Raw genomic sequence first — 27,507 nt, 5'->3', positions numbered from 1 at the left:
TTGGCAGGACGTTCTTGGAGAATAGAATCTGTTTGCTGTGGTTGGTGGAATCGGTGGGTTATGATGCCGGTTTCTGATGGGCTGGATCTGACTGAGTCTTCGAGGGAAAACAATGATCGTGTGCAACTGGGATGTAGGGGTTTGTATTGCGCAGCAGAGACGACTATAGAATACAGTCTACAGGTGCAGCTAAGGGCGTCTTCTAAAATGAATATTTTACATCAGCTGACTAAGATGGTAGTAGCCCACATGACTTACGGTCCCACCCCTTCCTCAGGTATGAAGATCGCCACAGAGGGTCTTCGTCTAGTGACACCTCCGGGCATCTCGGCCCACATCTCCCGGCTCATCTCCATCTGCATGAACGAGGACCCCAAGAAGCGGCCCAACTTTGACCAGATCGTGCCCATCCTCGAGAAAATGGTCGACAAGTAAGCTGTCAGCGTGAGTCGGCGGCGCCCGGCCCTCCCGCCGGGTGTCGCTACGCTCGCCGCGCGGCGGTCGATCCCCCACACCCACCCGTCCCTCCTTCACAAACACAGCGGTGTTCGGTGGTGCATTGGCTCAGATCCACAGCCACTGATCCTCCGCCCAAAGCTTTGACCCAAGCTGCTTATCGTCGTCTTTCGATGGAATCATGGCCGACTTATACGCCATGCCTTATTTTTGCTGGCGTGCAATCCGGAGTATTGTCAGCAGCTTCCTCTAAGTCGACAATGATCAAGTTTTCTCTGGTTGATTTTATTTTCATTTAGCTGCATTTTTGTTCTTGGTGGCTTATTTGATGCCCAATGCTCATTGCTCATGCACAATGCACATAGTTTTTTTTTTAACTATGAGCTTATAGCCGGTTGGACTTGGGCAGAAGTCTTCGCTTTCTTAAAGTCTACGATTTCGCACTTCACTTCCGTGTTCATTGGTCCCTCATTCGAAAGCTTCCTTGAATCGAAAGATGACCGAAATTGGCACGTCCCTTCTTTGAATATGTCATATTGTCATCTGCACTCCTTCCCTTCGAGAGCTTCCGTGGGCACGCGGCCGTGAGTGCCGGCCCTGCCAAACTCCCCCGACGGCCTCCGTCTCTCAGATGGCTACTGATGGGCCGTCCCCGCCGAATGGTTGACTCAGACTCACAGTTGGAGACCCGGCGCCGGAGGTGTTCCCGCGCGGAGCGGACTAAGTGTAGGAGTAGTCTCACCCTCCACTGGTGCCAGTCTGCACCCACCGCCGACCGGCGCGGCGGCGGTGTCCGGCACCGTGTCGGTAACCTTGGTAACCGCGTCTTTGGAGTCGTCTGCTCTCCGAGGATTAACACCAAATAATAGTCATTGACATGAAGCGAGACGCGCGCGATATTGTGCTGCCATAGCTTAGCGATGGTGCTTGTTGTTAATATTTATGTGTATTATTTCGCCGGCTTTACATCGGATCGACAATTGGCGAGTGTCGTTTTTGTGTTGACGCAATTATCTCAGAAAACAGCTGCAGGTCCATTCAACAGAATGGCGAACGCTTAGCCTAAATCGGAATCTCCTGGTGTTTTGTTCAGGAAATTTGTGTCGTCTGTCTGTCTCATTGGTGCCAGTTTACCATTCACGTCTGGTTGGCCGCTCGACCACTCATTTTATATAGCATCACATTTCGTCCACAGCTGCTGCTTGTAGTTTCGATGACGCGAGTGTCGGCGAGTTTTGCATGTGTACCGTGGTGCTAACGTTGTGCCTTCGATAACGTGATGTGAACGTCACAATATTGGCCTTAATATAAATGGTACTAACAGCCATTGTTTTCACTGTTGCAGTCAGTTAGGGTCTGCGGTTTAGCTGCTTCATTTTCCTGAAGCGGTATTTTTTTCGTGAGGAAACCTGTTCCTCGCTTCGTTCTGTTCGTATTCGGATTTGAACGCTAGGACTTCATAACGGGCGTTCCTTGCCTGTCTTCTTGTCAGAGAGCTCATTTGGGAGCGTTGTCTACTCATTTCGTCCCAACTCTTTTCTCCGTTCACACTCGCTGTGCTATGTATAATGTATATATGCACATATGACTAATGCGCTGCCCCGCCAGCGCCCGCCGACTCACACACAGCGCGGAAAGAACTCATTACTGACACACGAGTGAAGGTGGCAAGTCGCTCGGACGCGCCCACACGCCTTACCAATGTTCGCGTCACTGACGAGCACATGGTCTATCAGATGCCGACACATGAGTTCAAAGTTCTGCAGTATCGGCAGAAATACACACGACATACAAAATGACGCGAAAATGCGTACAAATGCGGCACTCACAACGCAATGCAATAAGATGTGTTTTGTTCACCTGTGAAGGAACAACTCAAAACGTTAATTTCTTGGTCCCATCCAACACTCACTGTCACACAGTCTCTCCTTCAGCCCTGTAATAAAATACATCTCACAGTTCATTCACTCATGGACCACTTCTCTCCTGACGTGGAGTTTTCGATGTTTCTTAGGGCGTGTCCCTGTCAGCCTGTGGCACGCGTCACGTTATCTGAGCTTCAAACACAGCATGACTGAGGCAGCTTCACATGCACTGCCGAGGCGAAGCGATATCTCAGAGACCCTACTCTCGTCCAGTACTCCACACTTCACAGACTGATCCGTCTCTGCCTGACATGGCGTTCGCTTTTCAGCTTCCCGCTGCTGACCCCGTCCTCTCTCGCCGCACGCTCCGCTCAAACCGCCTTCGTCAGTCCCTCCTGGCGTACTGCGGGTAGAGGCCGCTGCTGTTCCACAGGTCGTCGCAGCTCCGATGGCTCGACACCGTGCCGATGCCGTCGTCCACGACGTACACCTTGTCGGCGGCCGACGCGTCCAGCGGCAGCCGGCCCTCGCGCACAAACTTGTAGAACATGTGCTGCATGTTGTCGACGAACTTGCGCTGCTCGATCGTCTCGGCTCTGTACACGCCCAGGATGGCCTCGATGTCGGAGCGCGCGTCCGCAATGAAGCCGGTCTCGCCTGTGGAATGGTTAGCTGGTTAGAATAAACAGACTTTGAATCAGTATGATGGAACTGTTTACGAGCACAGAAGTTATGCTGAAATCATCGAGTTATTGGATGAGTAGCTTTCGTACCGTTCGTTGTAAATCTAAACCAGTTAGTGTCATTCCGTTTTCCTCTTCGTATTCCACGCAATCCTCACACAACTCAGCGCGTTTCGTTCTCACGAACACCCCTTCCGCACCACACCCTGTGGCACGCGCACGTCACCCTCCCCCAGTCACTGAGGCCCTCTCCGACTCACCGTGGCGCTTCTGGGCAGCCAGGTAGAAGTAGGCCCGGTTGGTGAAGTGGCCGGCGGCGCGGCGAGCGGCCGCGTACAGCGGGCACACGGTGCGGACGTCGCTGACCATAGTGGCGATCTGGGTCCACGGGTCCCCGCCGTGGCGCAGGTACAGCCGCGTCGCCCGGTCACGCTGGTGGAATAGAGGGGACATGCTGTTATTGCACGGGCTTAGGAGAGTAGCAGATGCCTACTAGTTGTTGGCAGAGTGGTGGCAACTGATGATTTTGTGAACATTTAGCAGTGATATTGCTCGATACAATTGGCAGCAGGAAACATCAGACTTTATAACACGTTCAATGGGAATGTTTATCATTTTGCTTTGGCTTGGGCATCGTATTTGATCATCCCTTCTCCATCATGAATACCATTGTCATTCAATTCTTAAATGAGGAGTTGAGGTACCGCTCAACTCACCAGCTCTCCGGGGAATGTTCCCAGCGTGGTGGCCACGTACGACTCGGCCACCGAGCTGACGTTCCACTCGCGCACCCCGTACAGGTCGGGCGCGCCGTCCTGCTGCGCGTTCACGCCCAGCACGATCAGCGGGTCGGGCAGCTCGCGGCGCCGCTCCTGCGACTCGGCCCACGCGTCGTGCACGCTCTCCGTCAGCAGAAAGCCGTCCCGAACCAGCCAGTTGTGGCGCGGCTCGTTCAGACGCGGCAGACCTGGTGCACCGAGACGGGGCCGTGTTAGGTAGTTGGTTAGGTTGGGAGATGATATGGCAGTCATGGCACGATCATGATAACGTTATAGATGGTTGATGTGCTTACCAGGACTGTATGTGCACAAAAGGATAGCGAATAGCTACATCAAACTTCAAAGTACGTACATTTTGTGTTTTGCGCTGGTGTATCAAGTGAAACGGCAGATACTCATAGTTCCCTGCTTTAAACGGTCTGCTGCTAACCAGCTCTGCCGAACCTTGCTAATATCCCTCACTCCCTTTCCCTCCTTTCTCCCTCTTCCTCAGGATACAAAAGTTCCCTGGTCACTGCCTGGTGAGCATCCGGTCGGTGACCTGCCCCCAGCCGGTGACCTGTGGTGACGCTCACCTGTGGGTATGCGGTGCCAGACGCGCGGCACGGCCTCCAGCAGCTGCTGCACGGTGCGGTTCCTCAGACAGCGCGCGTCGGCGCAGTCCACGTACGACAGGTACTGGGCGTTGTTCTCGGACGCCTGCCGCAGGTCCGGCATGGTGAAGTTGTCCAGGTGACCGGAGCCGCCCGTCAGCCACATGTTGGTGTAGAGCTGCTTGGAGCGCGGCACGGCCGTCAGCAGCGACATGAGCGTGGCGCCCGACTGGTGTCCCAGCAGCGTTACGCGCTGCGCCGAGCCGCCAAAGTGCTCGGCGTTCAGTGACAGCCACTCGAGCGCCGCCAACAGGTCCGAGAGGCCGTAGTTGCCGGAGGCGTGCGGGTGCGAGGCGCGCGACAGCACCTCGGACGCCAGGAAGCCGAGCACGCTGCGGCGCACGCGCACCGTCACAAACACAACGCCGTGCCGCCGGGCCAGCTCGGGCTCGGGTCGCAGCTCGGCCGGGGTGCGGCCGCTGAGGGTATCTCCGCCGACAAACACCACCACCGGCAGCGGCTCGGTGAACGGCACCCGCGGCGTGTAGATGTCCACCGTCAGGCAGTCCTCGGCGCCACCGGCCGGCGTGCCGTCGGCAGCCAGGTGCGGGCACGCGGCGCCCGGCGGCCCGGTGGCCTCCAGCACCCCGGTCCAGCAGCTGGAGAGGCCCGGCGGCGACTCGGCCGTCTGGAACCGGCGGCGGCCGACCGGCGCCAGTGCGTACGGCACGCCGTGGAACACGAACGCCTCCTTCTCCACCCGGCTGGCGGCGCACATAGGTCAGTCAGAGGGGCGGTCAGGGGGGCAGTCAGAGGGTCGGTCAGAGGGGCAGTTAGACGGGCGGTCAGAGGGACAGTGAAAGGACAGTTAGAGATCAGTCGGGGGCAGTTTTAGTCAGAGGGGCAGAGATCAGTCATGATATTGAAGTCAGTCAGCGGGAAGGTCAAAGGGCTGTTACTGGGCGGTCAGAGAACGTCGAGCAGGAGATGTTACTGTGGTTTTTATGACACGGGATTGTGACAGCAACATAATTCCTGGATATGGCGGGACAGGCGTTGTGTTCAGTCGGAAGTTGAGTACTTTGGATGTATCCACAATGCAAATCGCGACACGTTCTTTGATAACAATGGTGAATACCTGAGAGCGAATCATTCAATTGTCCCCACTTTGTGCTTGTTTTAGTTTCAGTGTACAATAGACACGTAACCAAACAGGGAGGTAATAAACCTAAGTACTACGAAACATTCCAGTAAATATGCATGCAATAATCAGTACTCACTAATCCGTTCCGTCATTGAGCACCAACCCCTGACCAGACCGTCGCCAAAAAGTGAATACCCACTGTGTAGCCCCCACGCCACAGTTCCCTTCTCCTGACGTTACGAAAGACTAACCCTCTGACCAGGCCGTCCCAAGACACACCCTCTGACCAGACTGTGACCGGAGACTCACCCTCTGACCAGGCCGCAGGAGGCCATCGTCTCCACGTGTTCGTCACTGACGATGCGCGCCGTGGCGTCCCAGAGGTAGGAGGCGTGTCTCCGGCGGCCGGTGGTGCCCTGGTGCGTCACCGCCACGATCACAATCACCAGGAACGTCACCAGCGCTAGCAGCACTGCCGGGTCATCATCATCATCATCATATATTTTTTGCGTCACATGGGAAGTAAGTAAGAAATAGAAAACATCAGAAATCAGTGACACAAAGGATCGGTGCAGAAGCCTACCGGCTTAAATTAAGGCACCTATCCTGAGAAAAAAAAAACGAACGAAGCTGAAGTCGAGCTTGAACAAAACATACAGCACATACAACAGAAAGGAAAGAACACCACCGGATGTGTTAATGATGGATGTTATTACTGGTGCGAGTGATTACTTTTTTGTTGTGCCACTGGCTGGTCTGGGGACGATTTAATTGTTGAACCGTCTTGTACTGAAGATAAATTTTTGGAACTCAGAGGCAACTCTGAGGCCGCTGCCGGTGTCGAGGCCCTCACCATACAGTAGTGTGTCTAACTGTGTTTGATGATCTAGTGTTGTGAATTCGTGTCCTAGAGTGGTTGATATGATTGTGAATAGCTGTGTTCGGTGTTGTTGGTAGAGTGGGCATCTAAGTATGAAGTGTGGTGTATCTTCTGAGTGATAGCCGCAAGCGCAGTGGGGAGTGGGACATTTTTGGATTTTATATTGGTGAGCGTTCAGGATGGACATATTGAGGCGTAGTTGGGTGTGTAAACGATTGCCTTCTCGGCTTCCGAAGGCGAGATATGGAGGTGGTTTTTCAGTGCCTAGGTGTTGCTCGAGAGCTGCTTTAAATGATTTGAGGGTAGGAAGAGAGCGGATTGATTCGGGAAGGTTGTTCCATAGTCTGGTCGTGTCTGGGATGAAGGATCTTTTAAAGGATAGGGTTCGATGGATTGGTAATGTATGAGTGTTTGAGTTGCGTAATGTCCGGTTTGTTGCATTTTGTCTAAGGTCGGGAAGCATAGTTGTTATGTAGGTGGGCATTGTTTCTTGTTCGTGTAAGAGTTTTTTGTAGAATATGAGTTTGTGTTTGGTACGTCTGGTCTTGAGTTTTGTCCATCCTAGTTCCCGTCTGAGTCCGTCCGTTGGTGTCCGTAAGTCTGTACCAGTCACTAGTCTCGCTACCCTGTTTTGCGTTCTTTCAAGTCTGATTTCGTCGGTGACTGTTATTTGTCCGTCGTATATCACGTCGCAGTAGTCGAAGTGTGGCAGTATGTATGTTGTGTAAATTTGTTTAAGGACTTCTCTCGGTGTCATCCGGGCTATTGGGTAAAGTGGACTCAAAGCAATGTTGACCTTTTTTATAATCGAGTTTATATGCGCGTGAAAACGGTTGTCAGTTGAAAAGATGACTCCAAGGTGTTTGTGATTGTTTTCTTGTTGTATGGTTTGTCCTCCGAAAGTGAGATGCGGGGAGCGTAGTAAACTTTTATTGCTGAATGTCTGCTGTGTAGTCTTTGTGGAATTGAAGGTGATGTTCCAATCTCTTGCGTAATTTGCTATAGTGTCTAAGTCTTGTTGTAGGGAAGTTTGTAATTCGTCTATGTTTTGACTGGTGTGAGAGGCATAGAGAGAGGTATCGTCAGCGAAGAAAAGAATGTCATTTGTCACTTTGTCTGCTAGTCCGTTGAGATACATCATAGCGAGAAGGGGTCCCAATACTGAGCCTTGGGGACAGCCTGCGTTAGTCGTCTGTGTTGTAGAGAATGTGTCACTGATAACTACCTGTTGTCGCCTGTCGTTCAAGTATGAAGTCAGCCAGTCGAGAAGTCGTCCCGTTATATTGAATTCCCGTTCGCATTTAGTCAGTAGTCCTGTGTGCCAGATCTTGTCAAAGTATTTGGAAATGTCTAGGTATATTGCTGTAAAGTCTCGTCCGTCGTCCAAAGCTTTGTAAATTTTGTGTGTCAGATAAGTCAGTTGTAGTTGGGTACTGTGTCGCGGTCGGTATCCACTTTGTTTGTCCGATAGTAAGTTGTTTTCAGTTATATGCTTGTAGATTCGATTAAATACAACTTTTTCTAATATTTTAGAGAGACACGGTAAAAGGCTTATGGGGCGATAGTTTTGGGGGTCAGATTGAGAGCCTTTATTTTTATATATCGGGTGAACTATAGCCTCTTTCCATGAGTCCGGAAATATACCAGATCTGAGGGATTTGTTAAAGAGTTGGGTAAGGGGTTCGTAGATAAGCAGTGCTGTTAACTTTAATATTTTGTTCGGAAGTTTATCAGCTCCACATGACTTATTGGGATCTAGAGAGTTGAGTATTGAGAGGATTTCACGTCCAGTCACATATATATTTTCTAACGGTGGAGCGTCTGTGTTAGAGTAAACAGTAGGCGGGGCTCGTTCGTTAATGTCATGTTCGAAGTGAGATTGTTTGGCAAAGTAGTCGTTTAGTAGGGTTGCTTTTTTGTCGTCATCTGTTATAATGTCACCGTTTGGTTCTTCTAAGGGTGGGATATTCTGGGTTCTTCTACTACCTGTAATGTGTCTAAGTATTTGGTGGTATTTGTATGGGGTGTACTTGTTTTCAGTGAGCATGTTTAGTTGGGATTGAATATAGTTCTTCTTAAGCCTACGATTCATATCTGTTACTTTGTTTCTTTGTGCTTTCCATTGCTGCCAATTGTGTTCTGTCTGTTTCTCTTTGGCCCGCTTGAACAGTCTATCTCTCTTTCTAATGTTTTGTTTCAGTTGACCTGTGATCCATGGTTTGTTTTTGTGTTTGCTGTATACAGTTTTAGTTAGGATAGCATCCTTTGCAGCAGTTAAAATGGTTGATGTGAATAGTTTGGTAGCTTCGTCGACGTCTTTGTCAAGTATGTGCTGCCAGTCTGTGTAAAGTAAGGAGTTGGTGAGTTTTTCCACATCCATGTTGTCATAGTCCCATATTTCTTTAATGTGTGTTTTCATTTCTGTCTTGCGGGTAGCGGCGAGCACACGGTGAGTCGGGCAGGGCGGGCGGTGGGCGGGTGAGTCGGGCAGGGCGGGCCCTGGGTGGGTGAGTCGGGGCAGGGCGGGCCCTGGGTGGGTGAGTCGGGGCAGGGCGGGCCCTGGGTGGGTGAGTCGGGGCAGGGCCGCCAGGGCGGGCCGAGAGCGGGTGGGACTGGTGGGGTCATCATTGAATCAGGACTCTTGAACCAAGAGTGATTAGTATAGTGGTGTGTTTGTGTGCTTTTATAGCGTGATGTCAATGGTAATTAACGGGATGCATTCATGTTAAATAAGATCTAAAGATAGAGAGTGAGAGTTTGATTTAAGGTGGAATTATTATCTAAGATTCTCGAGTGGATCAGCGATAAATAACACGTTATATTAGATAACTCCTGGCTCATTTAATGTACGTACGATCCTAAAGGACCCTTCTGGTATGATTTCGCTGTCACGCAATCTTCTTGTATCGTAAACTTTGTTTCAATCTGAGCGTGAGAGAATGCAATTGGTGTAATGAGCCCATGTGGCCAATTATCCCTGCAGGTACACACACGTTAAAAACCAATTTGAAATCACCACACGGCAATGCGATAAACATGTCATCTTACTGAAAAATTCGGGCATCAAAATACTTCACTCGACCGCGGAGAATGACACTATCATTAGATCATCGAAACAGCATAAAGAACGATAGAAAACACTGGGAAAGCTCAGCAGAGTAGAGTTAATATTGTTTGCATCATTTCACATTTAAAGGTCAAATAACTTTGGTCCTTTTTATGACGGCGTTACGTGCTCCATTTATGGAATTCGAGCTAGGCTCGGTCTAGTCGGCTCACCGATGATGATTTTCGTTTTGGACGGCGCGCAGGTGCGCGTGCTCTGATCGTCGGCACCTCCCTCTGGGTCAGCGTCAGCGGCCAGTCGGCTCAGCGTCGGATCAGGCACTCCCAGAGAGACCATCCGCTGAGATTCGCTGGTGGTCTCCACCGTGTGGCGCCGCTCCTGTCGCACAGAGGTCAGTGGGGTCAGCGGAGGTCAGCGGATCAGCGGGGGTCGGAGGTGAGCCGGAGGTCAGCAGAAATCGGCAGAAGCGAGGATGGGTTCACCATGGACAACGCTCCTGTTGGACATAGGTCGTCAGGTGTCGCGGTAGGCTTCTGGTCACTCTGTGGCGTTCATGTCGAGCGGAGAGCCACTGCTGAAGTCATTGGGAGGAATTTGTCCAGTGTCCGTCCATCGTTAACGATTCTGAAGGGTGAAGCGGAGGGCGAAGATTCTGGGTAACTTTTATCGTTTTTCTGAGAAAAAAAATTATATGCATTCCAAGGTGAAGCCCTACTGAAAGTCACTTGCAGTATGTAGTTACCTTATACTCCGCGATCATAATATGAACCCCAGAAGCATTTGATCATGACTATTGACTATGTCCTGATGCAGGATCGGTCTGATACTGCCAGTGAACGTGGAAGACTGAACCCAGGTCGACTTCGCCGCGCAGGTGTGGGTGACGCACGGTTTTTATTAAACGTTCTGCGGTCAGGGGAGCAGACACCTAAATTAGAGACGGAAACACCCGACCTGCCGCTGGGCTGCCACTGCGCACCCTGCAGTGATCCGATAGTCACAGGCAAGATTGATAGTTGCATTAATGTCCGCTCACGAGTTAATTGCTCGTGATGACGGGTTTGGTGTGAACGGGCGGTGGCGCTAGCTCGCTCGCCGGGGACGGCGGGTACTCACCACGACCTTCTTCCTGGGCGGTGAGAACATGGTGGTGAGTCGGTCGGTGAGCCGACGGAGGGGTGAGCTGGCGACTGGTCGGCCGGGGGCGGACGATAGGCCCGGAACCTGCAACAGTCAGAGAAACGAGATACAGTGAGGGAACGGCGGTGTGTAGAGAGGGGTCTGGGGCTTGGGTAATGGCAAAAGCCGGGACCAGTGTCTTATCTATTAGCCACTTATTTCTGTATCTCAGCATTGTTATGGCAGAAATGTTGTAATGGAACGGAAGCTATGTTCAGCCCTCTGCTTTGTCGACTAAGAAGTGTTTATTTTAAGTTTATATTAAGAGTCGTGGATGGGTACTGAGAAGTCAGCGGCCCTCCGACGTGACCGCGCAAAATTCAGGGCGATCTCCTATTTCTTCGAAATGTCTAAATGCTACTGGTAGAAGACAGGTCATGGATGTCGCCCTCGCTTCCCAGGCCGCTGGACAATCACAGAGCACATCGGGCGCACAGTGCACAGCCGGCAGTGGCTGTGCACTGCACTGGGAACGGCGCTGACCCGGCCGTGCAAGTGGCGGACCGCTAGGCGGCCTCGTGCACCGTCAGACAAAACATTTCATGGAACACAATCGCGCCGACTGTCGGTGGGTGCACGTGAACAGCGCCGAGGAAGTGGCGCCGATTAGATCGCGGCGATCGCCACCAGAGCTCCCAGCGCAGCCCTTGCTTGGGCGCCGGCCGTCGCGGCGGCGCGAGGGTCGCCGGCCGTGTCATTACCGCCCTGATTGCCTTTGTTGGCACCTGGGAGAGCGCATGGAGAGCATGGCTCGGGCGACCTTGGGCGGCCTGCAGTCGCCAGCGACAGCCAAACCGTGGCATTCCTATCACACTGGCCGCAGTTGGCTCACAGAGACACAATCTCAGAGACCGGCGCGTCGGGTTTTGATGGCGGCATTTTTCCGTGGGGAGGACCGCAGCTATTCAGCGCGGGGACCGGCCCGGTCTGTCCGGCGGTGTCTGCGGTGGGCCGGGCGGCCGCTGGAGCCTCTGGTGCCGGCGGTGCTGTTTGCGGTGGTGCCGGTGAGCAGCCCCGGTGCGGGAGCCGGTTCCCACAGTGGGCCCGGCGGCCGCTGCAGGCCTCCTCACCGCCCGGCCAGAATGGGCCGCCGACCAACCACACGGAGGGTCTGATGGCCGTAATGAGTCGGCTGCCGGCGGCGCGGCCGACCTGCCGCGGACCCGGTCACCAGTCCGGCGGCGCGCCGGTCGGCGACTCCTCCGCTACCGGCCGCGTCAGACACCGCCGCAGCAGCGGGGAGCGGCGGCCGGCAGTCTGGTGATTGGCAGAAATAAAACAAACACCGCCACACCGGTATTACAGAGGCGGCGAGCGCCGATGAGTAACAGCGGTAATTGGTGTATGTAATGTGTATGTATCCGAGGGGCAAATGGAATGTCTATTGTCTAGCCTTGAACGGTGCTTTTCTTGCCATATCTTTAGCCCCTTTCCTTCCTTCGCCGCCATGCAGTTTACAATGCTGTTGCAAGGAAATCAACAAAAATAGTTGTCGTTTGCACTTCGACAGAAACGATTTCCAACTGACAAACAGCCGGACAAATCGATGTTTCCAAGAAGGACACTGGTCGCGCTGGCTGATTTGTTTTTAATCGCCCCGCCACGCTGTGACAAATTGGCGTCGGCTCGACTCGTGGCGTGGTCCTCGACCGACAGGTGTGCCGGGCCGGCCAGACGGCCGCCGACCGCGGCTCCTCCGCTGCAGCAGCCGCCAGTCGCCCATTATCCCGGTATGAGCATCAATAGCCGGCGGCCCGGCGCAGCTCTGGATTACATTGGTATGCCATTCATGTCGATCTTGCGTGCGGTCAGCTCGTAGTTCGCAGCATCCGGCGACCAGCAGTGGCGGTGTAACGGACGGCCGCGCCCGCCCTCCGATCTCTGCGCCGCGCCGAGCACTGACTAAACGGCCGCGTGACCCGTTCGTCATTTTTATTGAATGAGATTGCCTGTCGCTTAGAATGGCCTTTCTAGTTAAACGTTGTTCATTATTATGCGGACGGAAAAGAAAGTCGAATTGCCACGAGGCGTCATAAAATTGCAGCCAGCAGCTGGGGTCCACCCCATCAAAAGAAAATGTCACCGATTAATGTCCTATCTCCTCATTGAAATGCCGTTTTTCTCTCGGCTATCGCGGCCGTCCTGGTTGTCCGTGTCGTCGCTGAACTATCGTGCCCGGCTCAAATCGCTCCGTCGAGCGACATGCCACTGTTTTCGCCGTCCGCTGCAGCACGGGAGCCGAGAAGGGAGCCGCGCCCGCCGGCGGTTGCCGCTGGAAGCCCCGTCGCGGAAATTATTCAGCAATATGAAGGGCAGTCACGGACGTATGCACATGAGTGGCGGCCACTGGCTACCCGGGTTACGGGCGCGCCTGCTCACGGGACCCGCGCCAGAGACGGTGAGCGGCGGACAGGCCCCCGGTGCACGCCGCCGGTCGCCGGGGCACGGTATCTTTGTCGCCCATCGGTGCGCCGCGTCCTGAAGTGGACGCTCGTGCCGGCGTCGGCGAGCGGACGGCGGCCGCGGTCACGCTCAGCTCTGACTGCTCCGTGACGGTCCCCGCCACCGCCACCCGGGTCGGCGGCACGCCCGACACACAGACAGACACACAGACAGACAGACGGCGGGGCGGGGCGGGGCGGGCGGCGCGGCGGGCGGCCACCGGACGTCAGGCGGCCGCGCCGGCCACCCGGAGGTCGGCGGCGCCGCTGTTTTCCTGGCCCGATCGGCGATACCTGCACGCCAAATGTCACGCCCGGCGCCTGGCCTGATGGCGCCGTCACCGCCGTGATCGGGGGTCGGTCGGCGGCCACTAACGACATCCGGCCGGCGGCGCGCCGACAACAGCTCCCCGCGCGGCGTGACTGACAGACCTGCGAGGCGGTGAGCGGTGGCGGCGGAGCGGCGGCGGCAGCTGCTGGTGGCTCAGCGCTGTAACCCTGTCTGCGCGCGCGGGCGGCCGCGGGCCCGCCGGCCGCCCGGCCAGGTGTGGGAGGTCGTGCTCGGCCGGCCGGCCGTGACGCCGCGGTGTCACCTTCTGCGGCTTCGGCAGGTGATCGCGGACCCGTTCCCCCGCTCCCCAGCGCCCTGTTCGTGCTCACTGACTCAACACTTTCACATCACGAGCGGCGGGTGGCCGGCGCGCCGGTTCGTCATCTGCCCCCGTCCGCGGCACCTGGATGTCGTGCGATCTCGTGACGCCGCGCCGGTTTTCCTTAGTCACGACTGCGTGACGCTATCTCGATCGGGTCGGCCGGCTGATCTGACCTCCGGTCCTCTGACCGGACATTTCTCCCCGCGCCCTGCATGCCTGTCGATCCAGACCGGCGGCATTCCGGCTCTTTAGCGGCGCCAGCGGTGCTCCGCGCGATCCTCTCCCCGGTGACCCCTGACCCGAGCGCGGGGACTGCAGAGCGGACCGCCATCAGGACCGGCTCCTCCGGGTGCCGCTGCAGGCAGACCTGGTCCGCTCCGCGCGGCTCTCAGAAGACCCAGAGATCGGGGCAGCGCGACAGGGGCGGACGCGAGACGCACTGTCCCGCCAGACAGTGAAAAGGAGAGACGGAAGATCGAGGAGCTCTGAAATACCGCCGGATATCGGGCGATGAGCTCAGGAGACAGCTGCTCTCAGCACTGATAGCTGTCCGTCCCATTGATCACACGAAGGTTAGTTGATGGCAGGAGCGCCCCACAGGGTGATCGGCATTCCGCGGCCGCTTTTTTACGGGAATGCAGCGCACAGCCACAAAGGGTCTATAATGGTCCGTTCAGCAGCCGTAACCCGCCGGGTTGGGCAGCGGCGCTGTGACCTTCGTCACCTCTGTCCCCCGGGCTGGCGCTATCGGTGCGTGCAGCGATGCAAACCGCCGGCCGTTTATGTTCGATCTGGCGGTGTGTGTTGATAGGCACGACGAAATGCGCCGACAGTGGGGAGTAGTAGCCTCGGGCTCCAGGTGGGGAAAGGGTGGACCGATTCGGCCCTGCATTCCTCCTGGATCCGAAGGATTACCTCGACATTCGATCTGAGGCGGGGCTGCGCCGACCAAAAACAAATATTGTCCCAACGCGCATTACCGTTCTGCCGTGCCGGTGCCAAGAGCTTTAGAGCCCTTTGACGGCGGCTCGGGGCTCCCCTCGGCCTCCGACCACAAATACGGCGTCCCTGCGCGTCCGGTCGTCAGCCGGCGCCTGCCGCCTGTCGTTGCCGGTCCCGGGGGGAGCGGGGAGCTCAGCCCCCATCCGCTCCCGGCCGTCCCCCTGTGCGGGCGGATCCGGCACGCTGAAAGCTGATCAGACGCCAGCTGCCCGGGCACGTGCCGCCCCCTCACTTCCCGCGCCCCGGGGCGGAGACACGCCGGCGCCCGGCCGTGGGAGCCTGTGTGACCCGATTGTGGGCGCACACGCGGCGATAAAGGGCGCCCATCTGCCGGCTTTGGGGGATGTTTGGAGCGCCAGCAGGTGCTGCCGCCCGGCAGATGAGACCGGGGTGACGAGATACCCCGGCAGACGAGGCCGAGGCCTGACGAGATACCCCGACAGATGACACCGGGACCTGACAAAATATCGCGGACCGTGCCAGTGCGACAGCTGCAACGGCTTACCGTCACGAGTTTATACCAGACGCACCGTCACAATGGTCTGTCACAAATCGGGGTACCGTCACAAATCCATCATCCACCGTCACGTCTGTCACAGACGGGCAAGCACATCAACATGAGACGAGGTTCGATGAACGATCGTTTTTAGCGGTGGTTTTCTGCATACCACGCAAATCCTGAGGGCTTCTGTCCCGGTGAATATTGTGAGAACAAAATTTTTAATTTGGAAAGATGCATATTTGACCACACTGTGGATTATTGCCTAAAGGTGCGCCTTTATTCATGGAATCAGTGAACTTGCACACCGCTAAAAATGAAGTTATTCAGAATTTGTCTCGACTGATATTTGCAAAGACTTTCCATGAGGTTGTTACCTCATAAGCCCTCGGCTTATCTGCAAGCAACATGGGTATCGGTCCGTTCTGCAGCATAGCATAAACATGAATCAACAAATGTTTATTTAGATAGTCATGTTGGCTCGGGAGGGACCGTTTGAGGAACCGATTAAAAATGTGTACAAAATTAATGGCAGAAGTGTGACATTTAAACATGGAACGTTTACTCAGTTGTGTGACCGTATTACTCCCACCGCTGAAATTCATCAGTTGGCAGAAGGTACTGGCAGCGGCCAGCGCTGTTTTTAAATTTATGAAACGGTGCATTGGTACACTACGTACAAAAAGAGTGGTTGTAGGGCATTGCTAAGAATTTGGGTGTTACTGTTGTACCTGCTTTAGAAGAAGAACGGAACCAATTCCTCAGTCTTATTCCAGCCGGATCGATTGAATTCCGCCTTTGTGCGGCGGGGCGTTAAATCGACATGTGTTGATCATAGGCATCACTGCACCGCCTTGTTTGTAGTCTGTTATCACCGGCTCATCCCATGTTGGGTCGGCGCCGCCGACTTGTGATTTGTGTTACGGTCTCGGTCAAACGAATGTTGTTCACACGTTTGAACAGCACTTCGTTAGAGTAGTGTTTTTCTATTGAGAAGCCGGCTGAACTGCCCTTTTCAGCACCGATGACGGTACTGGTCTTTGAGCCGAGGTGTATTACTAACCTGTGCTGTGCCATGTTTTGGTTCATGACTGCCATGAGTCGTCCGTGCTTCCTTTTCAAAGGCAATGGGCACCGTGTGTTCGACTGAGGCACCGCTATTGGCCTGCGTTGTGAGTCAGATAAATGTCTGGCCGGGTATATGTCTGACTTGTGTTGTGTGCTCCGGTTATGACTGACCTGCGCTGTGCTCTCGGGTATATCACTGACCTGCGTTGTGCTCTCGGGTATATCACTGACCTGTGTTGTATGCTCCGGTATATGACTGACCTGTGTTGTGTTCTCGGGTATTTGACTGACCTGTGTTGTGTGCTCGGGCTGTGCGGCAGGAGCGGGAGACTCGGCCCCGATAGGGTCGGCCCGCTCCGTCTGCTGAACCTGCTGATCCTGCGGATGCTGCTCACTGTCAGCCATCTGTCGAACACAGGAGACAGCATATGGTGACTGGTGAGTACCGAAAAGGTGTCACCTCGGCCTCGCCGTTTTATCAAAACTTGGTTTTAGATGACAGTATGTATAGAAGTCAGATTTTGATATCATCAAATCATCCAATAGTTTATTGGTGTTTATGAAATTGAAGCGCCTCAGAGATTCGATAAGCGTCTAAATTTCCTGTTGCATGGTCAGTAACCGCTAACTAGATAATGGGTATAAATATTTTATTTCTTGCGGTCGCTCAGCAATAATCACTCACAGTTAGTTCAGCAACCCAGCCCGTTCTGGGTTTGTGTCCAAGTCGCAATGTTTGATATCGTTCGCAAGTTACAATCAAAAGCAGTGGCTGCTCTGGGCGCCTGTTTTATACCCGTAACGCCCAGATGGCCTCGGTCATAATATGCATAATCATTAGGTATATACCCAACCGTCGATTAGAATCGCAACACTCTCTGATACGTCATATTTGGTGAAATTTATTGCATCATTAGTTAGTTATTATCAACACATAATAGCGCATTATCATCCCGCCTTTAGCGTTGTTTGCTCTAGATGGGGTTGGCCCGGAGATTCGGTATAACTCCAAGGGGATGAGATACTCCATAATAGCAAGGTGTTAGCGCCAACTGGTCGCAAATTACCTGGAATTAGGTAATTTATCCACATCATGTTGATGTGTTTCACTCGGCCGGTCTCTCTGCACTTTATTGCGACCGGGGATAGCGCTGCTGTTGATATATGTGGCGGGGTTTACCGTCTATGTACTCTGGGTTTACCGGCCACCACCTGAGCTGACTGACAGATATTGTCCAAACAACTGCCGGCTACCGGCGAAAATCGTAATAAATAGTCGGGCCGTCTCACAATTATCTCACTCACAATAAATAGCAAAAAGGCCGGCTCAATCGAGCGTGTCGAAAACAATATAATCGTAAATAGTGACATACGAGACATTCAACAAGTTTTCCCACGATCTTGATTAAGGCGTGCAATGTCTACCGTTTAGTAAACGTTGAACGGGACGGGACAGTATTGTGCGCCGTCACGGGCCACTCAAATCGTCAGTCAAAATGTGAAGTCGTCAAACCGCCAAGAGATGTTTTTTTGAGAGATGTTTCATGAGATGCATTTTCCAAATGCACTCATGTAATGTGTTCGTCGTCATTGAATGATTGAATCCATTACGTATTTTCTTCGACGTTCTTGTGATATTTGTCAGTTACTTTGTGTGCAAATCATTGTCTCAACTCTCATGCTCCGCTGATAATGAATTTAATCCCCTTTTTGAGTACATATGGCTCTAAAACAATATTTGTGAACGATCAAATCAAAATATCAAAACAACATAACGGATTGCAACAGTCTGTGTCTCGAACAGTCGGGCAGCACCGGTGTCCTTTGGCCAACTGTGTTCGATCGGTCCTGTGCACAATCAGCGGTGGCCGGTGGTGTAATCGTCCCGCTGTCACGACGACACCACAGGAAGGCGGTCTGCTCAGCCGCCGCCGCCAGACTGTGACAAAGGCGCTCGTGAGCAGCGAATCACCATTCACCGCCAGTCAGGAGACGCCGCCAGGACGGGCTTTCGTACCGCCGAGGGCGAAAGGCATGCAACGTCGAAAAAGTCCCGGCACTCCAAATAACAAAAATGGGGATTATGGCTTTGGTATAGCCAATGGAGATGAGTAACTGCATTTGATAAAGATCGGCATGGATTCCAGGGATTGGCAAGGTGACCCTGCAAAGACCGACAGGAAATGTCTGTCTGTCTGTGCAATGGGAACACTTTTGATTTCGGTCCAGCTCTTCACACCTCTGAATACTGTCGAATGCCAACACTACGGTAGTGAACCAAAATACATGCTTTTTTATTAATCCAAAGCATCAATTCCATTTCTGTAATAGCCAAGAAAACCGAGAAATGTCGATTTTTGCAACTTTTTCACATATCAATTTTTGTTCTTTCGTATGGTGCATGTCTATATTATATAAATGGTTTACCTTGCAAACTGAAACCACCTTGTCTAGCAAGCGATGTAATACCTATAATTTTGCTGTCAGCTGTCTACCTACTCGCGGGTGGACGACCCAGACCAGTTTTGATCACCGGATATCAGATGTTTCCTCATATTCGTTCAAAAGCATGCACGTTAACTATAAATTATTGCATTTTTTCACCATAAATTAAACAAGACGTTTCATCGGGCATAAAGTAAAATGGGTCGCATGCAATGCAGTGACAGTCATTAGGTAAAGTCAGGAGGCCGGCTACATTTCAACATTTCCGTCATTACCACTCACAAGAGGTGCAAAAAATCTGGTAGTCGCTTGTAACTTATCTATTCATAAATAAATGAGGCCTCGTGTCCCCCAAATAATTCGTGAGCCATTATACGCTTCGATCATGTTTCACTTCCGAAACCCCAATGGACGAGCAGAAGCGTAACCGAAGAGGAGGTTAACATCTAAAAAGCACGCACAACAGTAACTCCCGTCGACATCCCAGGTCACCCCATACACACACCACTAGCAGATCCCCCATAGACCAGAGCCGGCCTCGTGCAGCCTCGGAGGACGGTCCGTCAGTCCGCCGTAGGCAGCGGTGCCGGCTCGTCGCCTCACCTCGCGTGTCGCGTCTCCCGTGTGACAGCTCCGGTTCCCGGCGGCGACGCACTACTGTTTCATTCCGGTGTCACCCCCGCACGCGCCCTGTCCCGGCAAAAACGCGCCGCCTTCTGCGGGCGCCCACGTGACGCGCCGGCTTCCTCCCCAGTGTTGGGCTCCTCCCACCGTCCCCTGGCCCGGTACAGTCTCTGGCAGCGCGGCCCGGTCCGCCGCGGTGGTACGGCGGCCGGCTGCCCAGCAGGGGTGTCTGTCCCCCTCCCCAGTTGCTCCAGGTGTGCCGACATGACCGATGACCGCAGTTACCACCCATTACACGGACCACGCACCCACGGGGGCACCGCTACACCGGAACGGCGCTGCGAACGTTTGTTTTACGGCATCGGCGATACCGGCACTTAGCGTGTGAGCAACGAGCGACATTATCTGAAATGTAGTGTGTGTGTGAAAGAGGAGGTGCTTTCTGTGATTGAATTTGATATAAGCGTGTGAATTAAAAGAGCTCGCTTTGTCTTTGTGGCGTCCGTGCGTTGTAAGTGAAGCCTTGCGTGATGCGTTTCGAGATCCTGTGTCTGTTTGTGTGAGTGTTAAATAACGGCGGCTCGGCTCTTCTTTGTCGTCTGTTTTGATCCATGTCCCATTTGAGTGTCATTTCTCTAGAACTAGGGTCAACTCTTATAGAGTGAATAAAGGAAGTCTAGAAAAGCAAGAAAGAACACATCATTTGGAATGAGTGCATGACGTAGGTATTGGATCTAAAACATTGGGTATGCTTTGATTTAGTAATCTGCAACTATAACTTGATATAGCACATTTAAACTATGAATAAAATCCGCATTGAATACATTTCTTAGTTCTCACTATTAGAAAGTAAATGTGCTCTTTCACTATACCATGTAATTCGTATTATTCAAATAACCTCATGTTCACATTTTTAACCGGACGAGGTTGAAGTGAACGTCTGCTATTTACGTACACTTTCAGCTTTTCCTCGGTCTACAGAAGCACTTAGGTACCTTCAGGTAAAAAGAGGCAGATGTTATTGTATTCCTCGGATAGGTTGTGAGTGCGACGAAAAGCAATTCAAGGAGCTCCTGCCGTTTGCTTCGCGCTGTTTGCAACCACTTAGCATTCTTTGATGATATCGCTAAATGAGATAGTATAGTAAAAATCAGCGAATGCAGTGGCTTCCATGATTCGAACGATACATAACTTCTCCTGATGCATAAATTTAGATGGCTGAATAAATAGTGGATGAGAAGCATGCTTGCGCGATTATCTAGTCACGATTCTAATTCCTATGCATTTGTACCTATATCAAGATGGTAAACAAAATTTTAGCTACATGGAGCTGCTGCAAGGATTTTTACAATTCCATACACACACGTTCACTTCCCACATAGTTAGGAACGACGACCATTATAAAAGGTCAGTGACAGCGCTCCTGACTTTCTGGTTAGCTTCCAATTTAACCAGAAATACCTACTTGAACGGTTCCCGTTCATGGGAGACCGGGAGCATTTCTCTCGCATAGCAGCTCCGATTGAGGATCTGCCCGGTGTCGGTCCGAGACGCGGGGGTGCGCTGGGCTGGCGATGATTCACGGCCTGGGGACAGGGCGCCCAGTCGCGGTCCGACGGTGTGTCCCATTGGAGCGACCCTGTCCCCTGTCCCCGGGCCGGCAGCCGGAGACCGTACCGGCGCGGCAGCTGCCTGGATTCCGGCCCATTGTGCAGCCGCCGCGGCCCCCGCCGCTCCCCATTGACTGGCCGGCGGGCCGCCGCCGTCCGATCTCCGACACCTGGGCCGCGCCGCGCTGGTCACCGGCGCGCCGCTTCCGCCGCCGCTGCTCCCATTGAGCGCGGCGTGTTGACCGCCGACTAACCAGCGCTCCAAATTGGCGGCTCGGCCGGCACCGGCCAAACAGGGACATGTGGCCGGTATAAATAGAGGCACGGCCGGCCGCACCTGAGGACCAGATGCTACACACGGGAGCGGGCTGACCTGCTCCCCTGCTCCGCATCTCTGCGCGCGCGCCGGACCGCGCTACCGAACCGCCTCCGCCGCGCCGGAAGCGTGCAATTATCGCCGCGAGCGGGTAGCGTCCCGTCGCGCCGACCCGCCGCGCAGGGCGGCCGGTGGGGACAGCGCGGGGCACTGGGGGCAGACGGCCCCACCGGCACACCGCTACAGTCCGGGCTACCGGAACGGTCCTTTGACACCAATCGGGCGGCTATTGTTCTACCGTTCAGAGGGACGGGACTGGTGGCCAAAATTTCTACAACAGTCCGTGTGTTTAGAAAACAAGGGAACATAAAGCAATTAGCTCGCGCCGCAGGAAGTCGGGTGAAACAATCGATGTTGTCCACAACTTGCGATGTAAATATTTGTGTCCATTGTTACGGCTTATACAAATATTCGCTTCAGGAAATAACTTTTTACCGTACAGACTTTATGGAAGTCGAGTCATTCACATTCGCTTCAATTGATGCTTGACGGTTACATCGAGATTTTTCCGTCTGGGGACCGGGCTATGTTGTTGCCACTAATGGTGTCGTGACTGAACTTAAGTTGGCGTGTCTTCAGCGTGGATACTTAACTGCAACCGAAACATAAATCTTGACACGGTGGCGGCTTAATAGGCAGCATTTTGTTTACATTCATATTTTTACATCCGGTACATGCGCATATTTGGGGCATCAGAAGCGGTTCGACACGCAAAAACAACAATGGGGTTTTGAACTAAAATGCTGCTCACCGTTCGACTACCGTCACGGAGTGAATCAGCGCTCGATCGTAAGGGGCAACGGCTATTGAGGGGAACGTCTATCGTTTTTTTTTTTTCTCACCTGCCCTGACGTTAATTGCCGATGCGAGAGGGATCGTTCCGCAGGTCCCGCCCGTCCCCCGAAGGTCAGAGGCGCTCCGATAATGGCTGAGCGCCCGGCCAGTTTTGTGTCCGCTGACACGGCCCATTATTTTGGCCGGACCGGTACGGCGCGAGGCGACAGGCAGCACCTGAACCCCGTGTCGAGAGGCCCGCGCTGGGCTCGGACGGCCAAAGGGGGACACTGGGAAATATTTTAAACTGAAGACACGCTTTACGAAAAAATAGGCATTTGATAGTTAGCATTATAACTATCCGACTTAGCATTAAAGCATTAGCTTTACCAGATGTTGCCGAAGCGTCATTATTCTTTTCCTCAGGTAAATAGATGTCTGAAATGTTAATTGTTTTCAAAACGGGCTTCGCTGAGGAAACTAAATATTGAAAACAAACATTTTTTTTAACAATTAACATTTTGAAAACAACTAAGTACTAACCCGTTTTGAAAACAATTAACATTTTAGACATAAGCTTAACAGCAAGGTAGCATATGAAATGCAACTTTTCTATTTGCTCGTATTGATGCTGATTCCATTGTAAATAGCGATCAAATTAAACTGTTCAGAGATGTTTGCATTTATTACAGCCCTGACATATGGTGGTTTGCTCCTTGTGAGTCCATTCCGTCGTTGCGGAACCGGAATGTCGCAATCTAAAACCCTTATTAGAGGCTTACATAATGCACCATTTTTCGGTTCTCTGTCCACTTTATTCGATGTTGTCGCTAGGGATTGTAGGAGGTATAGAGTTTTGTGGGCCACCAATCGGATTGAGCATACGGAACTGTGGAGCAGGTTACTTTCAGTCTCTATTTCTGTAAAATATTTTAATATGGCATAGAATTGTGTAGTTGTACAAATTAGGTAGGTTTGTTCAGTTCATTGCTTTTAAGTTATAACAAATGAACAGCGGGCACCACCTACTTGTCTTTGACCCGGATAGTCCTCCCTATGTCCCCTTCGTGTACATAGGCGGCGGAGCGGGGAGGGCACCGGGGAACCGTGCCCCCTTTGATTTTGGCAAGAATGGGACCAAAAGTCGGCAGTGCCCCCAATTAATTGAAGGTGTTCCGCCGCTACTGTTCGTGTACCCCAACCTCGAACAGGAACTGCTGTGGTTGTTTTCAATAGAAAGCACAATTCTAACGAATAGTGTTGTCTATTTCAAACAACCTGCGGTTATCAGAAAATGCTCGGGCCTCGGGCATGGACTACTCGAGGAATCAGGTCGCTACCCACTACAGTTGTATTTTCCTCTTGCTGCCTCGTTCCAGTCATAGATTGCATGGTCGTCTGCCCCGGACACTATAAATAAAAAGTAGGACTATAGGGCTCCCAACGGCTCAGGGAAATCATTTACAACACCGAGATAAAAGACAAAGACACTTCTATTTTGGACTGGTCTCATAGGCGGCGGAACGGGGAGGGCACCGGGGCACCGTGCCCCCCTTGATTTTGGCATTTTAACATTAGCCCTATGGGCGTTGCATGGAAAGAATGGGACCAAAAGTCGGCAGTGCCCCCCCTCCCCTTTAATTGAAGGTGTTCCGCCGCTACTGACTGGTCTCCAGTAATGCCGACCGGTTTACTTACGATTCCATTGTTAATTCAATCGTCCGGGTGTCTTTGAGGCTCATGCCTCGTGAATCTTCGTGCTTATTTCAAGGCAAGAAACTGACTCTCTCGACAATCGCGGACGATCATTGGAGGATTTTGGAAATTGCTATCGGATGTTGCGAATGACGGTTCAGGTCGGAAGGGTCATAGAGATCTCATATAGGGAAGATGATCTCCCAAAAACGTTTGTCGAAACTGAATAAAGTATTTATTTTGGTGGCGGGTGCGGTCGATGCCTTCGGTGGGAATAGGTATGTAAGCTACCATGCCTTCCAAAGCAAACTTATTGAAGACGGTAAGCGAAAAGTTTATCTTACCTGCTTGATAATGGCTAGCTTCATTGAAGTCGGGTGCTGCAAGGCTAAGTAGATGCCTCTTATTCCTGCCCTGTATCCAGAGCGGTCGTAATGTGGTCGCTGCCAGAGACAATACGCAATGCGCATCTCGCAGCAGAGGCGGTTCTCTAGCGCCATCTGGGTCACAGTTCACCGTACCGTCGCCAGGTGTCGGGGCAGTCGGCAGGTCCGCGCCAGGCCGGGTCAGGCATGCCTGAGAGCTCAGAGCTGACGTGACTGGACTGCCGCCGCTGGGTCCTGCTCAGGTGGGCGGCAGGTGTCCTTCACATAGGTGGCGCCACAGTGGGCCAGTGGGGCTGCTCGGCTCCACAGTTCGCAGCAGTTTTTGCAATGCCACTATGATCGCTAATATAGGGAGGACAAGCTGCCCCAACGGTTCCTGGCCCTATGAACCTTTGTGGGAGCAGCGCCCCACGGCCCCAGAGTTGTGGGGGCAGGCTGCCCCCATGCTGCCCCCCGGCTCACGCGCCTATGCCGGCTGGCGTCTGGCAGAGTCGCGGGGAAAGGCCTGTGGCACGCTCAGACGCGCTTCTGTGACGTCCGTGCCGGGCCACTCGCGCTCCGTCCTACTCTTCCGGTTACCGGTAGCTCGTAGATAGCTGCTTGATTTCTGAGCATTATGTGTGGAGGGGGTTTGGTGGAAATGTATAATGTATGGAGAATGAATATGTGCTTACATGTTGTCACAGTCTTCTGCGTTAGAGCGCTCCATAATGAAGGTTGTTTCTGGTTAACATTTCGAAAATGTGTTTATGAATCTATGAAATTATGTTGGTAGATGATTTCCGATTTCGCTTCCTCCAGTTGGAGGGGCTCAAATACATTACGAGCCCTCCCCCTCAGCCGAAAAGTTGGAGGGGCTCAGCCCCCGCTACCCCCCCCCCCCCCCCCCCCCCGGTTCCCGCGCCACTGCGGCCAGTCCAGTTCAAATACGTGTTGCACACTGTGGCCGTCACCGTGAGACTGTTGTTCGCGTTGAACAGCTTGCTTCCTTTAAACCAATGACGTCATTAAAGCTAGCCAATTATTGCAAACCTTTTTGGTTGGTAACACTCGCACTGCAAAATGCTAGCCAATAAGTGATCAAAATATGTACGACGACATTGACAGCAATATCAATCCAAAGTACTCGCTCTATCAAATTAACCCGCGCCCCAGTGGCGGTCTCCGCCAACTTCGCCCTAGTGGGGGGGGGGGGGGCATATGTTACCATTACCACCCACCTCTAACTCAAAAACTGAGAGGGCTAGAAAAACGCGGTAAAAAGCAGTCGATAGCTCTTGATGCGTACGTTTGAAAGTATTTCGGTCATTTTTCATCTTAGAGCAATATTGGGGTCACCAGAGGTCATCAAAGGTCAAAATTTGCGAATTGTCATTATATTTTTCAGAAAACATGCCATCATCTCAGGAACTATGATAGCTAGAAAAACGCTGGGAATATCAATCGATAGCTTTTGAACTCTTCTTTTGATAAGGTCATCATCAAAAATGACCTCAGGTCAACGGTTTAGCCTCCAGAGGGCAAAAACTCCAAAAATAGCTGTTTTTCAAGAAAAGTGTTTTTCGACAATAACTTTTGACTAAAAAAAGCTAGGTCATTTCTAATGCCAGAATCGTGTTCCTCTCGCCGAGACGCGTCGAATGAACTATAATTTGACCTTGAAAGGTCAACTTCAAAATTTGACCTCAGATCAAGGTCATGACCTGACCGGAAAAGGTCATGTTGCATATCAGTCGATGCGTCTCGGCAAGACAAACACAATGAGGCCAACCCCAGCGTTCTATCTCTTTCCAATCGAGAGTTATTGGCAAAAAACTGTTTGTAGCCTCAAATGACCTCGGATGACCTTTCAAGAGGCTATCAGCAAAAAAGACACCTTGGTCGTCACGGGTGGTCCAAATCATTGTTATCCTGAAATATTTGGACTGTTCCTATGCGTACACACGGATCTAGAGGCATTTTCGTTTTTCTCCATTGACTTATAATGGAAAGGTCACGCCACTGACCTGACCTTAGGTCACGCATATAAAAAATCCGAGATATACAAGTTGTAGGCACCCATAACATCATGTAATCCACCAAGTTTGAAACCTCTCTGACAAACGCTGCTGGCTGGACATGATTGCAAACTTTTTTTTAGGCTTGGTCAGTTAACTTGACCTAGTGACCTGACCTGACATGACCTGGGGTCAAAAATTTCACACATTGTCCAAAATTGATGTACCAAAAGCTACCCCAAGCGGCGCGGCGCTACGCGCCGCGGTTTTTTATTTATACGAGAAAAAACGCGACAGGGTGGTAACATATGCCCCCCCCCCCCACTGGGGCGAAGGTTAAAAAGGTACTCAGCCAAACTGGCATATGTTCATGACGTAGTATGGAAGTATTGTGGTACATCGTCGATAACAATTTGGGGGGGGGGGGCAAAAAGATATGTTTGGCTTGCCCCCCCCCCTGGAAGATGGGGGCCCCGGGCCCCGCTACCCCCCCCCCCCCCCCCCCGCTTCCGCCGCCACTGCCTCACCTTAAAAGTGAAACTTGTATTAGGTACCTACCTATCTTCCAGTGGCGCGGGAACTTCTTCTAGACTAGGGGGTTGGGGGCTGAACCATAATAGAGATCAACCTAGGGTACCCCCAAACCTAGTTTTCTCACCGGTTTTAGACCACTTATTTTTCAGCAGACCTTGGCCTTTTCAACAAAAAAAAACGAAAATATTTGCAAAAAAAGTGAGGCATTCCGTCTCAGCTGAATGAAGAAACTACCGTTTTGGCAACCTGGAATAAAGGTTTCAATCTGCCAAATGAGTTGCTGAGACAGTGAAAGAGGTGGATTTTTCACTTACATGCTTTCTTCCGTTATATTGTGACCCACGACCCCTAATTTGGGGAGGACAAGCTGCCCAACGGTTCCTGGCCTCATGAAAAGTTGTGGGGCACCGCCGTAGATTTCCGATTTCGATTCCTCCAGCTGGGGGGGGGGGGGGGCTCAAATATATTACGAGCCCCCCCCCCCCCACAGCCGAAAAGCTGGAGGAGCTCAGCCCCCGCTAGCCCCCCCCCCCCCCCCCCCGGTTCCCGCGCCACTGCTATTTTCTAACTCAGCAGGGGCAATTGGAAAAAGGAAACCATTCAAATGCAGATATTTTAAAGTGTAGGTAGGTTAACAAGTAGCATTCTGCAATGCATTATTCAAGCACGTCAAGCAACTCTTTTGATGAATTGTCACGTTAATACTTACGGCCATGCTCTCTCAAACTCTGCACACCACTACAGGGATTTTTTTAAG

The 27,507-nt window shown here is 52.4% G+C and overlaps 2 protein-coding genes across 3 annotated transcripts in view; one reads left to right on the top strand and one right to left on the bottom strand.

The window, feature by feature from the left end:
- Window positions 1-1,779, top strand: part of LOC122389450 (integrin-linked protein kinase homolog pat-4-like) — a 32,942-nt gene extending 31,163 nt beyond the window's left edge. For both annotated transcript variants that reach the window (XM_043381534.1, XM_043381546.1), the window contains exon 10: window positions 278-1,779. In XM_043381534.1, the coding sequence (XP_043237469.1) occupies window positions 278-435 (158 nt within the window). In that variant the 3' untranslated portion in view covers window positions 436-1,779. The remainder of the gene's footprint in view (window positions 1-277) is intronic.
- A 234-nt stretch (window positions 1,780-2,013) lies between these two features.
- LOC122389443 (neurotactin-like) lies at window positions 2,014-19,550 on the bottom strand. Its single transcript, XM_043381521.1, has 9 exons — window positions 19,358-19,550; window positions 16,601-16,714; window positions 10,584-10,691; window positions 9,680-9,845; window positions 5,830-5,992; window positions 4,359-5,140; window positions 3,721-3,971; window positions 3,265-3,436; window positions 2,014-2,978 (listed from the first exon to the last, which is right to left on the bottom strand). The coding sequence occupies exons 2-9, from the start codon at window positions 16,712-16,714 to the stop codon at window positions 2,707-2,709; spliced, it is 2,028 nt and encodes a 675-aa protein (XP_043237456.1). The 5' UTR covers window positions 19,358-19,550; the 3' UTR covers window positions 2,014-2,706.
- Between the last annotated feature and the right edge of the window lie 7,957 nt (window positions 19,551-27,507).

This window comes from Amphibalanus amphitrite, unplaced genomic scaffold, assembly GCF_019059575.1.
Source record: "Amphibalanus amphitrite isolate SeventyFive unplaced genomic scaffold, NRLGWU_Aamphi_draft 000019F_arrow, whole genome shotgun sequence".
Lineage (NCBI taxonomy): Eukaryota > Metazoa > Arthropoda > Thecostraca > Balanomorpha > Balanidae > Amphibalanus > Amphibalanus amphitrite.
The sequence above is the reverse complement of the archived record's forward strand: the minus strand, read 5'-3'. Positions and strand labels throughout refer to the sequence as shown.

Bases quoted from the DNA above. Each gene is read 5' to 3' on its own strand.
- LOC122389443 (XM_043381521.1), bottom strand. From the start codon at position 16,714: ATGGCTGACAGTGAGCAGCATCCGCAGGATCAGCAGGTTCAGCAGACG. The intron at 5,993-9,679 runs GTGAGCCGACTA...ATGACCCGGCAG, and splicing joins CAAAACGAAAATCATCATCG to TGCTGCTAGCGCTGGTGACG. The intron at 3,437-3,720 runs GTGAGTTGAGCG...CTATTCCACCAG, and splicing joins GAACATTCCCCGGAGAGCTG to CGTGACCGGGCGACGCGGCT.